Raw genomic sequence first — 10,970 nt, 5'->3', positions numbered from 1 at the left:
TCTTAATACTCATAAAGACATCGGTCTTATTCTGTCTTGTTTAAAGACACTAATACCTACAAATGTACTTATTTAGACAAGGAAAACTGCACTGGTAGCAACATGGAATCACAATTCTAATCCAAACCATCTGTCAGCTTTTGATTTTTATACTGTACATCTACTGGTTCTACTGGTTTATCACTTATGTTTGACTCTGTGCTGTTCCCACCATGTTTCACTGCGTGGCAGTACTGGTGGGTCTCCTTCACAGTCTTCACAACTGTTTCACTCACCTTATGATTCTTGTGAGCTTTTAGCCTCTGAAGGTTATGTCCATTATTTACCTGATCCATGGAGGCATCAAGGTCCAACAATCTTATGCAAAACTAAAGCAGCTGAGTAGCAGCTGAGTTCATGCAGTTGAAAAAGACAGCCTGTACCACCCAACAACAAGCAATGTCACCAATATTGTTATCATTAAAAATAATTGTACTGTTGTGTTGTGTTCTCCTCCAAGATACAATCTTCGTAAACACTGTGTAACAAAACTGGTTTGACCAGCAGAGACAACAAAGAGAGGCAGAGAGAACAAACAGGTCCTGGATGCTTATAGTAGCTTTTGTCAGTTAACCTGGAAGTGCCAGATGGGTGCAGTAATTCAGATTGTATCAAACTATTTGTTAAACCACATTTCACTTCTTCCTCAGAAATATTCACAACAATTTCTTGAATACTCAAAAAGTATTACTTTAATAATTTATTTTAAGAATATGTTCATGGCTAATTCTTTGCAGATGTAGAACTTCTATCAAAAGCTTTATGCTCAAACTATGAGTGTCTTACTGTCAGTGTCACGACCATATTCACCAAAACAGCCAGTCGAACTGGATCCTACTGTGCTCATAAAGCAGGTAAACCCTTACATTGTCCCCAAGTTTATCACTCATGTGGTGTCAGGCACAACATCAATCAATCATTTACTGTGAAGTTTCAGAGGGAGGAACAAGGAAGCAGATGAAATATGAGAGATGTGGGTGTCAGTTTCGTTTGATAGTGAGATATAACGAAAGCAGCTTTGCAAAACTGACTGTGAAGAGACATGACTATGGCTGGATACGTAAGTAAAATGTTAGCATGTTTCAAAATGATGCTAATAATAATAATGGTTGACAAAACATATGATAAGCATTATATGTTAATAGATAAGTGCAGTGGAATACAAAGTTTAAATATATACTGTATATACATTTCCCTCTGAGTATATTGACATAGAAGCATAAATGACTAAGTTGTATTTACACTTTGTTACAGTGTAAAGATTGTAAACATGTTTGCTCAGAGGAGCCATTTTATTGAAACTGTTGTTTTAACTTGTCAGTACTCTTGAAAATGGAACTGGTTGTGTTACACTATTGGATGATTTGATCTTGTAGCTCCAGAAAGTTGCTCCATAGAAATGCAGCCATCTCATTACCCACCCTCCAAAAGCAAATAGGTGAAGAGCTTTGAAATGAATTGTAATGCTATGTATCATAATCTCTGGTGGTGGTGCCATAGTTATAATTCATTTAAAAAATGTTTGACAGCGATCTCCACCACCATCATCAAAACACCAAGTGAGGAAATATCTTTTGGAAGAATGGTCTTCATCACTCAGAGACTTGTACAATCTCTGTCAGGGAGCTTTGAAGCTTGATTTTGTCTTTAATTCGTCCCATATCTATGTCACAGTTGTGTCATTTTCAGTGTGTAAAAAGTGCAAAGCATTTCTGCCAAATTACTAAATGAAAATGGCATCAAGCCTTTTACCTTTCTGGAGCTTTCAGCCACACCTCACAGCCTTCATCAGCACATGGAGTTTGCTCAACTGAAAAAAAAGTTGATTCAATTGTCATCATGTGACCTAAGTATGGGAGTTGGGTAACTTCATAACCCCTGTCTCTGTTCAAGGTTGAAAAAGCTAGAAAGTGGACTTCAAGTTAAGCCTACAATGATGGCCATCACCTGGTGATTAATCTGTGGAAACAAAACTGCCTCCTGTCCTTTTACCATGATTATATTTGATTGTTTCAGGGGACAATGATGAGATTCCTCTTCAGTGTTGGGATCCTTTTTCAAGGGTGTGATTCAGATGTGAAATGCAGGAATGACGCCGGAAACGAGGTGGACTGGTTGGTGGAAATTTCAAGTTGTGGCAATTTATATTTTCACCTACTCTCAGTGTCAGCTCAATACATAATAGAATATATTTATCTGTGTTTCTTCAGGTATATTTTATACAAGTTGCCCAAAGTGAATGGTGACGGTTTGTCGTATCTGTACATGGATGAGAGCAGCAACGGATGGAAACTCAGCAAAAAGACAATCAACAGTAAATCTGGCACCCTGGCCAACACCCTGAAACCTCTTCTTGACTTCTACGACAGAAAGGTGACGTATTAAAGGATGTGTGTCTCTTTTGCACAGCACAGTGTTTAATCAGCACACTGAATTGTTGTTTTGTTTTAGACTGAAGGCTTTGGATACATGCTCTATAATGATCAACCTCCAGATCCATATGCTGGCCCTGCATCATTTGGCCACAGTAAAGGTGGGTGCAGCAATGTTCAGAAATAGTCAGAAACATCACGCTGTAGCAAAGCTCTGTTTCTATCGTTTTCTACTGTTTTACTTACTGAAGGAGTCGTGATGTTGGACAAAAAAACTGGAGTTTGGCTCTCACACAGTACACCAAGGTTTCCAACATATTGCAGCAAAGACTTCTGGCCAAGCAGTGGAGGCATTAATGCTCAAACATTTATGTGTGTGACTTACTCCTATGATACATTCAAAGAAATAGGTAGGTTAATACCAGTTATATTGCCGTCTTGTTTTGGCTATATCTATTAAAATTATATATATATGTATATTATATGTATGAAAGAGTAAAACCTTCAATTTGAATTCTCAGGATTGCAGCTCAAGTACATCCACGCTTATTCGTATGACTCTGTCATTCCAACAACCTTTTACAATGAGCTCCAATGTGTTGCACAACGAAGCTGCTACCCAAAGAAGGAACCCTGGTTTCGTGTGATGACGCTGACATCGATGAAAGGACGTAACTTCTCCAGCTTTGCAAAATACACACGTTTTGGGGATGGTGAGTGTATTTATTCCAAGCATATACTTCAGAAACATACAGTATGCTTTCAGAAAGCTGGTCTATGTTAAAACAAATCATGTTTGGTTGATGATTCACTTTTTTGTATATTTTACTATACTTAGAGTAAAATCAGAAACAAGTTTCCATGTCCTTTTTCATTGCAGAGACATACTGTTGTGTAAGATTATATGTTTTTGAAGGACATATGTTGTCTGCACAAATTTCATGGTTAATAGTATTGTGTTTTGTTTTGTTCCTCATTCTTCTGTAGATCTTTACTCCGGCCTTATTGCAAACTATTTGAAGCAGAATCTGTATGTCAAGAGCTGGAGAAAGAACGGACATCCTCTACCTTCAAACTGCAGCGTCCCTCATCATGTGTTCAATGTGAAGGAAGTAAAGCTGGAGGGGAAGTCCTTCAGAGATACTGTAGATCACTCTAAGTGGTGTGTGGCGCCTGTTGGTGGCTGGACCTGCATAGCTGATATTAACAGGGAAGTGAGTCAGATGAAAAGAGGTGGAGGTGCAATATGCACTAAAGACTTTGCAGTTGCAAAGGTGTTCAATGCCATAATCTCACAATATGAACCATGTAAACTTGTACCTCCACATAACCACAAGGTGGTCAACAACCTTCATCCAAATGTAAACAAAAACAAAGCTGCAGTTCCAAAACGCAAGCGCAAAAACAAGCAGCTCCCAGTCGCTTTCAAAAGAGCTGGGAAATCAGCCAACAGAAGGAAGCGCAAAAACATTGTCTCAACAAAAGTTGTATCGCCACAGCGTTTGCATTATGGCTGACTTTGTTTTCATACATCATGTTTTGGTAATTGTTAACCTTTGTCTCTATAAATCAATATGTAATTGAAAAAACTGCATGCAATGTAAAATACAAATAAATAGAAAGGACAGTTTTTAACCCTGTTTTTTCCCCTGAAAGATGAATGAATAAACATATTCCGATAAAACTGCATTTTTAATTTATCTCCATGTGTTTGTCCAACTAACAAAGTATGATTTCCTGTTCTTCACTTATTCACCTTCTCCAAGCTTAGTGTTGACAGTGTTAACAGAAAATGAGAGCAACACTTTCTGAGGATGATGGATCAACGTTAACCACTTAAAACATATAGGCAAAAACGTGAGCTCAGTCAACACTGTGGCATTCTAATACATTTGAATTCACACTTGTGTAAATTGCATATTTGACCATTTGTACGAAACACACCATAAGTCCCACACTCCAGTTTACAAGTGGGCGGCTGTTTGTCCCCGCTGTTTCTCCTCCTCACCACTAGGTGTCCCCACATTTTCATCGACGACCACAACTCGGTCACTTCCGGTCGGGAGCACACGCACAAGCAGCCAACGCCGCACACGTGAAAAACAGAAATCAGCCAAAACAGACAGCTGACACAAGATGGACATCACAGAGGTGCCAGTGAATCAGAACAACATAGGTAAGAAAAAGAAGAATAAGAAGCCGAAGAATAAGAAGAGTGTGAGCCAGGAGGGAAATGGAGGAGGCAGCGAAGTTGAGAAGAAGGAGGAGGAGGAGAAGATGGAGAAGAGCGAGTCAGGAGCTGCGTTTCCCCCCACCTTCAGTGTGTCCGAAATCAAGAATAAACAGCGAAGACACCTCATGTTCATGAAGTTTAAGCAAGAGAAAAGAAAGGTAACGACTAAATATGCTGGGTAGAGCTGTCATCAGCAAGTAAAGTACACGTAGTTGCCAGTTTATTAACGTTAGGTACACCTAGCTAAAACTAATACAGCAACACATGACATACCTTCATGAAGGTTATACAGTTCAGGGCTGAGAGGTGTTGATTCAACTTTTGTGAGGCTTAGTTTGTGGTTGAATTGTACTGTGTGTTTCTAATATTTAGCTAGTCTCCCTCATCAGTGGTGAAAGGTACATAGGTAGCTAAAAGTACATTTATTCAGTGCAAGTACTTTGATTTTATGCTACTTTATATATCTACTGCACTACACATCAGAGTAAAATGTTACTGTTATGTCTTACTCCACAATAGATATCTAAAAGCTATAGTTATGACTTTCTTTGCAGGTTATGATTTTTACAATCAATCAAGTTTATTTGTCACATGTAATCTAATATAAGGTACAATCACTGTGAAATGTAAGTATGTGATCAAACCCTTCCAAATACTTGTTAACCTGTAACCAGAAATAGTTTTGTATATTTACTTTATTCATAATTGCTTATCCAGATAATTTTCAAACAAAAGAGAATTAATCAATTGTTCAACTTTCAGTACACTCCTGGAATTTCAGTGTTCATATTTTAGTCTTTGTGTTTCAGCAAAAGATGCAGCTGAAGAAGAAGAAGAAAAAAGAAAGGGAAGCTTTGGGTGACAAGGTGAGTCTTGTTTTTTTCTGTGTCCCAAATTATTAGTCAAAGATGAAATGTGGCGTCTTAGATAGATGAATTTTACCATTAAACAAGGAAACCGCATTAATATCGGGGATTCACTCTGTCATTTATTCTGTCCCTGGTGTAGGCTCCGCCGAAAGAGGTCCCAAAGACGATAGAAAACCAGAGGGTGTATGACGAGACAACGGTCGACCCAGAAGATGAAGAGGTTTTGGACCAAGTTTTGGCTGAGCTTGTTCAAATGATCTCAGGTTATATTTGAAATCAATTTGCTTTCATTTTGTGTGTTTTCCTGTCATCTACAGATTGCATTTGATGAGGGAACTGATGAGTTTTCTGCCTACTTCAACGGGCTGACAAACCCCAAAGTGCTCATCACAACATCAGACCGACCAAGAGGGGTGAGAGGCTGCTGCTTGACACATTACGTGTTTTTATCACTTTATGCCCTTGAGGAAATAGCTTTTGGCCTTTTCAAATTGTGAACAGTATACAATCTGAATTGCACTATTGGGTGGGGACTGTCTTCTTTATTTCAGCCCCACTTTGAGATTGAACCTGATTTGGCAGTTTTTGTATAAAACCTTTAACCTTTCTGGATTACATAATGGAGACATAGTTAATAATGTTTGTCTTAGTCTGCTTTGTGTACCAATATAAGATTTGCAACTTGGCATAACGCAGGAGGTAATGAAATGTTGAGGCTGTTTGACATTTATTGTGCGTGATTGACCTTTTTATAGGCACTGTGTAGATGTATAAATTGTCCTTAGGTGGTAAATTGTGTTGTGGCTTCATGGAAAACAATTTCTCATTCATCCTTTTCAAACACTGTCTGTTCGACACATTGATCGTTCTCTGCTGTGTGTCTTGTAGAGGACGGTGAGGTTTTGTGAGCAGCTGGCCACCGTAATCCCCAACGCCCACGTGTACTACAGAAGAGGTTTGGCCCTGAAGAGGGTCATTCCTCAGTGCATCGCCAGGAACTTCACCTACCTCATGGTCATCAACGAGGATCGCAAAGTGCCCAGTATCCTCAAAGGCAGCTGTGTCAGGAGAGGGGAGCATGTTACATAATGCTCTGCTCTGATTTCTGTTATCCAGTATTTATTACGTTGCTGTAATTTGGATGATGAATGAGAATTCTGTTTTATTATAAATCCATGCAGTTTTGATACTTTTTACTGAGCTTTGAATCTCACTAACTTCAGAGACCACTTTTCTTAGATGACCGCTCAGTAATGCATATCAAAGTTGCAATAAGTAACTAAATTCGTGGAACAGCTGTGGGTTTCTCTGACGTTTTTCTTTTAACGTCGGCTCCCTTAACCGTGATTTTAAGATGGTTTGGTTCTCTGTCATCTACCTGATGGCCCGACTGCACACTTCAAAGTCAGCAGTGTTCGACTACGTAAGGAGATGAAGGCAAGTTGATAAAGTCTTTGCCTCCTGTCTTTGTTTGTAATACCGTGACAATAATAATGGGTTTATATAACATCTTTCTAAAACTGAGTTTAGAAGAAGATAATGTACTGCTATCACTTGTCAAAAGTGAAAAATATGCCTTTGTTGAACTCCTAGGCTGTCCTCTTATTAACATGTTGTATCTCATGTATTCAGCACAGTAGAAATAAAAACTAGACATGGTGCCTCATGCAGTGGTAGTTTACACAATGGAACTATTTTCTTTGAAACAGATCTGCAGTCCTATCTTTATAGTGGAATAGCCAACTTTGCACACTGTCATAACTCATCATGCTTGTGCCATTCTGGCCAATATTTTTCAAGTTGTCATGAAAGAATAACAACAGACTATTATTATTTTATTGTCATTCCTAAACTCAGCTTGTCATAATTGTAGTATTTTCTGTCTGCAGAGACGAGGCAAAGCTCCTACTGAACACTCTCCAGAGGTGATCCTCAACAACTTCTCCACACGTCTTGGCCACAGCATTGGCCGGCTGTTCGCCGCTCTCTTTCCACAAGACCCTCAGTTTGTGGGCCGACAGGTTGCCACCTTCCACAACCAGAGAGACTTCATCTTTTTCAGATTCCACAGGTGAATATTTTAACTGTGAATTTTGACTTGATCTGGATGTGACGCCTTGTATTATAATCCTCCCCATTTCCAGAAGCTGTTAAAGAAAGTGTCTTTTAAATTTCAAAGGCCAAATAAACAATTTATTGGATCTCTTAAGGTACATCTTCAAGAATGAGAAGAAAGTTGGTATTCAAGAGCTGGGACCTCGCTTCACCCTCAAACTCCGCTCTCTACAGAAAGGCACCTTTGACTCAAAGTTTGGGGAGTACGAGTGGGTCCTGAAGGTGAGTCTCTCAGCACTTGCTGAGACGGTGGATTAATGGAACTAATGGAGTTAATGTCAGCACCTAATTAGTAATTAGGTTTGTGTCATGCCACTTGCACAGTGTGTTGTTTGCCTAAATTTGCATACACGTGGTTGACCTCTTTGCTGCCAGGTTTGTCGGCCATTTATAAATACTTGCTATGCACTTCACCAACATGTTAAAAGTACTTCTTAAATGTTACTCAAAATAGGTGTTATGTCCCAGGTTTTTCCTGTAATGCTAATAAATACACGTTTTCTCTTTCCAGCGCCATGAGATGGATGCCTGCAGACGGAAGTTCCAGCTTTGAATACGAAATAACAGCCAGCTTTTGTGGTCAGACAAGGACAGCCTTGTTTATTATCCAAGATATTACTGCTGTTTGTGGCTTTGCACAAATGGGACTTTTATAGTGGATATACAGATTCTTTGTGGACGACCAGTGGCAACAGTTAACTCCTTTCTCCTTTCAACATAATTTGAGGTTCAAAGCTGATGACTGGATTTCACATGATTGCGTTGCTGTAGATTCACACTCACCCTGAAAACGACTTCTGTAAAGCTGCTTCTGCAGTCTTTTCTTAAGGCCAAGTGTGGGACAGGAGCCCGTACCTCATGGCAAGGACTTTTACCCTCTCCGTAGATGGGAGACACCTGACAGGAGACATGCAGGCACTCCACATGGATCCCAGTAACCTGAACATTCTGACCTGCGAGCGTATGTGAAAGTTCTATCAAATTTATCTCCACATGCTGTATGAATGTGGCTCGAAATTAATCATAAAGTCATTGTGAGGCTGCTCTGGTCACATTCTGTCGCGCAAGCAGATATGCACCTGTTAAATCCTGGTGTGTAGAAATGAAATAAGGAGCAGTGAATTAGGTGCAACAGTAGCAAGTGTCTGGAAATGGGTAAGCTCTTCAAATTTTGTCTACAGTGCAGCTTTTTTTTTTGAGACAGGATTTTCAAAAAAAATATGGACGACACACTGAACCCATTTCTAAAAGTGTATATACTAATTTTAATAAAAACGTGGCTCCAAGTTTAAAATGTGGAAATACCATTTATTTATTTATTCTCAAAATCAGGCATGAAAAATGTACAATTCAAAAGGCACATGTGTGTTGAAATTGGGTTAATTATGTCTGAGCAATTAGGTTAAGACATTTATTGTGCCAACTAAGCACCTGGGAATGTTTCTGTATGAGATTTTACAAAGGCAAAAGTAAAAAACTGTTAAGTTAGTTGCTTGTCCCCAAACTCCTGAACACTCCTGAGACGATTCCAGTCCACAGCGCAGGCCCTGCAGCCCAGTTCCATAAGGCACCACAACGTCCAACACCTGCAGAAATGTTACATGCGTTAGTCAGGGCTAAGTAGCATTATACTCGCATTATAAAGTTACTGCAGTACAGCACACGTCACCTGTTGGTGCAAGTTTAAAATGAGAGCTCATGGCCTCTTAGCTTGAGAGTGGAGCATAAAACCAGCTTTGTAACTGAAATGTAAAATGAAATAACTGAAATGTCTTGTTGCTAATTGGTTATCTTTCAAGCTCTTAAACAGCCAGATTCATCAGGAGATCCACCTTTTAGAAGTTCATGTTATGCAGCCAAGCACTGTTGAAACCCAGTCAACATTATTGTATATTCTAGTCAAGATCCAATGTCATCCATGTCAGCCAGAGCGACAAGGAAATGTGTTTAAAGCAATGCACAACACTCATTGTAACCATCATATACACCAGCCTGAAAATAAAATGTTGAAAAAACGGACAAAATATATTAAGTGAAACTGTGCCCAATGTGGACAAGGACGGGTGTAACACAGTGAACGAGATTTTGTCAGAATCGATGGATGTGATTGAAAACGGGCGTGAAACCGGTGTCCGAGTTGGGATCTCTTGAAAACAAAGTATTAAATGAACGGAGTTTAATGAGAGGAATATCTGCTGTGGTACTCACAGAGGCAGAGGCTCGGTCTGTCGGTGCTATAGGAAGGAGCAGACCTTCTGCGGTCTAAAGGGGTTGTTGCTGGACGACATGCCGGTGAGCAGAGGGTCCTGCTGGGCGTTCTGAAGGCAAAACTGCTGCAGGTCCGCTGCGGCCTGGGACACCTGTGGAAAACAACGGAGTCCTGGAAAGTTAGCTGCCGTTATGTTACTAACAGTTCTGGAAGTTAACTTAAAGTAAGAGGGGATCCTTTGGGTGACACCATCAGTATTGAAGCAACAAGAGAAACTAACAACAAATGAAACACGCCCTAAATAGTAACGTAGCCATCTCAACCATTACCTTAACTCTGTTTATGCCAGCTTCAAGGCGCAACTGTTGGACAATTTTCTTCATCGACACGATGTTGGATGATCCCGACATTGTTGAGTTTTTGAGGGACTGTAGTCTTAATGGACGAATATAAAACGTTTCTTTTTATAAGGAATTCGTTGTTAGTAGCTAGCTTGCTAACTAACTACTTCTTCCTCATCACCGAGTTTCCGGTTTTCTTTGTTGCCTTCACGGGATGTTCTTAAACTCAAGCTATATTTGCAACCGTGTTCACTCTTGCACCAAATGACTGCACGAACATGTTAATGGAAATAGCCCACTTTTAGTCGGAAATTATCTGAATTCTTTACGCTCTAAATTCAGGGCAACGAAAAGGAAATGCATAGTTTTCACATGATTTGTGCTTTGGTTAATTTATTTGCCCATGGTTGTCTTATACTTCAGCTTTGTTATCGATTGTCGTTGTTGTTTATGTTGTGTAGCCGCTCTAAACCTCACATCAAAAACACGGCTGGGTTTTGGGGAAGAAAAGATAATTTCTCTTTAACCTTAATAATTACGACAACTTCCTGTGTACCCGAAAGCAGCATCAGATCAATAGTAGTTGCGACCTCTAGTGGTAAATATGCATTATTACACTGGACGTTATAACCAGCGTCCAAGAAAAACTTCAGAAATCGCCATAACTGCCCTGCCAGCATTTACACTTTAAGATTTTTAAAAAAGCATGAAAAAGTGAGTATAAAAACTGAATATACCTGCGTAACGGATGCGACTTGCAGGACAGCGGCAGCTCTGCTGACCACAGATGGG

The 10,970-nt window shown here is 39.7% G+C and overlaps 3 protein-coding genes across 3 annotated transcripts; 2 read left to right on the top strand and 1 right to left on the bottom strand.

Moving 5' to 3' along the window:
* The first annotated feature begins 1,052 nt into the window (after positions 1 to 1,052).
* On the top strand, positions 1,053 to 4,085 carry LOC139288033 (deoxyribonuclease-2-alpha-like). Its single transcript, XM_070909271.1, has 7 exons — positions 1,053 to 1,099; positions 2,056 to 2,153; positions 2,250 to 2,412; positions 2,491 to 2,572; positions 2,663 to 2,821; positions 2,933 to 3,124; positions 3,399 to 4,085. Exons 1-7 carry the CDS (start codon positions 1,082 to 1,084, stop codon positions 3,926 to 3,928), a joined length of 1,242 nt encoding a protein of 413 aa, XP_070765372.1. The 5' UTR covers positions 1,053 to 1,081; the 3' UTR covers positions 3,929 to 4,085.
* Positions 4,086 to 4,547: 462 nt separating this feature from the next.
* rpf1 (ribosome production factor 1 homolog) lies at positions 4,548 to 8,902 on the top strand. The gene is made up of 9 exons (XM_070908724.1): positions 4,548 to 4,802; positions 5,454 to 5,510; positions 5,653 to 5,733; positions 5,831 to 5,926; positions 6,402 to 6,555; positions 6,868 to 6,950; positions 7,403 to 7,584; positions 7,724 to 7,850; positions 8,140 to 8,902. Exons 1-9 carry the CDS (start codon positions 4,548 to 4,550, stop codon positions 8,179 to 8,181), a joined length of 1,077 nt encoding a protein of 358 aa, XP_070764825.1. The 3' UTR covers positions 8,182 to 8,902.
* Positions 8,903 to 8,915: 13 nt separating this feature from the next.
* LOC139287302 (guanine nucleotide-binding protein G(I)/G(S)/G(O) subunit gamma-5) lies at positions 8,916 to 10,365 on the bottom strand. Its single transcript, XM_070908273.1, has 3 exons — positions 10,167 to 10,365; positions 9,837 to 9,988; positions 8,916 to 9,214 (listed from the first exon to the last, which is right to left on the bottom strand). The coding sequence occupies exons 1-2, from the start codon at positions 10,245 to 10,247 to the stop codon at positions 9,863 to 9,865; spliced, it is 207 nt and encodes a 68-aa protein (XP_070764374.1). The 5' UTR covers positions 10,248 to 10,365; the 3' UTR covers positions 8,916 to 9,214; positions 9,837 to 9,862.
* Positions 10,366 to 10,970: the final 605 nt, after the last annotated feature.

This window comes from Enoplosus armatus, chromosome 7 (assembly GCF_043641665.1).
Source record: "Enoplosus armatus isolate fEnoArm2 chromosome 7, fEnoArm2.hap1, whole genome shotgun sequence".
Lineage (NCBI taxonomy): Eukaryota > Metazoa > Chordata > Actinopteri > Centrarchiformes > Enoplosidae > Enoplosus > Enoplosus armatus.
This window is presented reverse-complemented; position numbering and strand designations above follow the sequence as displayed.

Excerpts from the sequence above, each read along its gene's own strand:
- LOC139288033 (XM_070909271.1), top strand. Across the intron at positions 2,154-2,249 it reads GCCGGAAACGAGGTGGACTG|GTATATTTTATACAAGTTGC; the intron begins GTTGGTGGAAAT and ends GTGTTTCTTCAG. Across the intron at positions 2,573-2,662 it reads ATCATTTGGCCACAGTAAAG|GAGTCGTGATGTTGGACAAA; the intron begins GTGGGTGCAGCA and ends TACTTACTGAAG.
- rpf1 (XM_070908724.1), top strand. The coding sequence starts at position 4,548 with ATGGACATCACAGAGGTGCCAGTGAATCAGAACAACATAGGTAAGAAA. Across the intron at positions 6,951-7,402 it reads GACTACGTAAGGAGATGAAG|AGACGAGGCAAAGCTCCTAC; the intron begins GCAAGTTGATAA and ends TTCTGTCTGCAG. Across the intron at positions 7,851-8,139 it reads AGTACGAGTGGGTCCTGAAG|CGCCATGAGATGGATGCCTG; the intron begins GTGAGTCTCTCA and ends TTCTCTTTCCAG.
- LOC139287302 (XM_070908273.1), bottom strand. The coding sequence starts at position 10,247 with ATGTCGGGATCATCCAACATCGTGTCGATGAAGAAAATTGTCCAACAG. Across the intron at positions 9,989-10,166 it reads CTGGCATAAACAGAGTTAAG|GTGTCCCAGGCCGCAGCGGA; the intron begins GTAATGGTTGAG and ends TGTTTTCCACAG.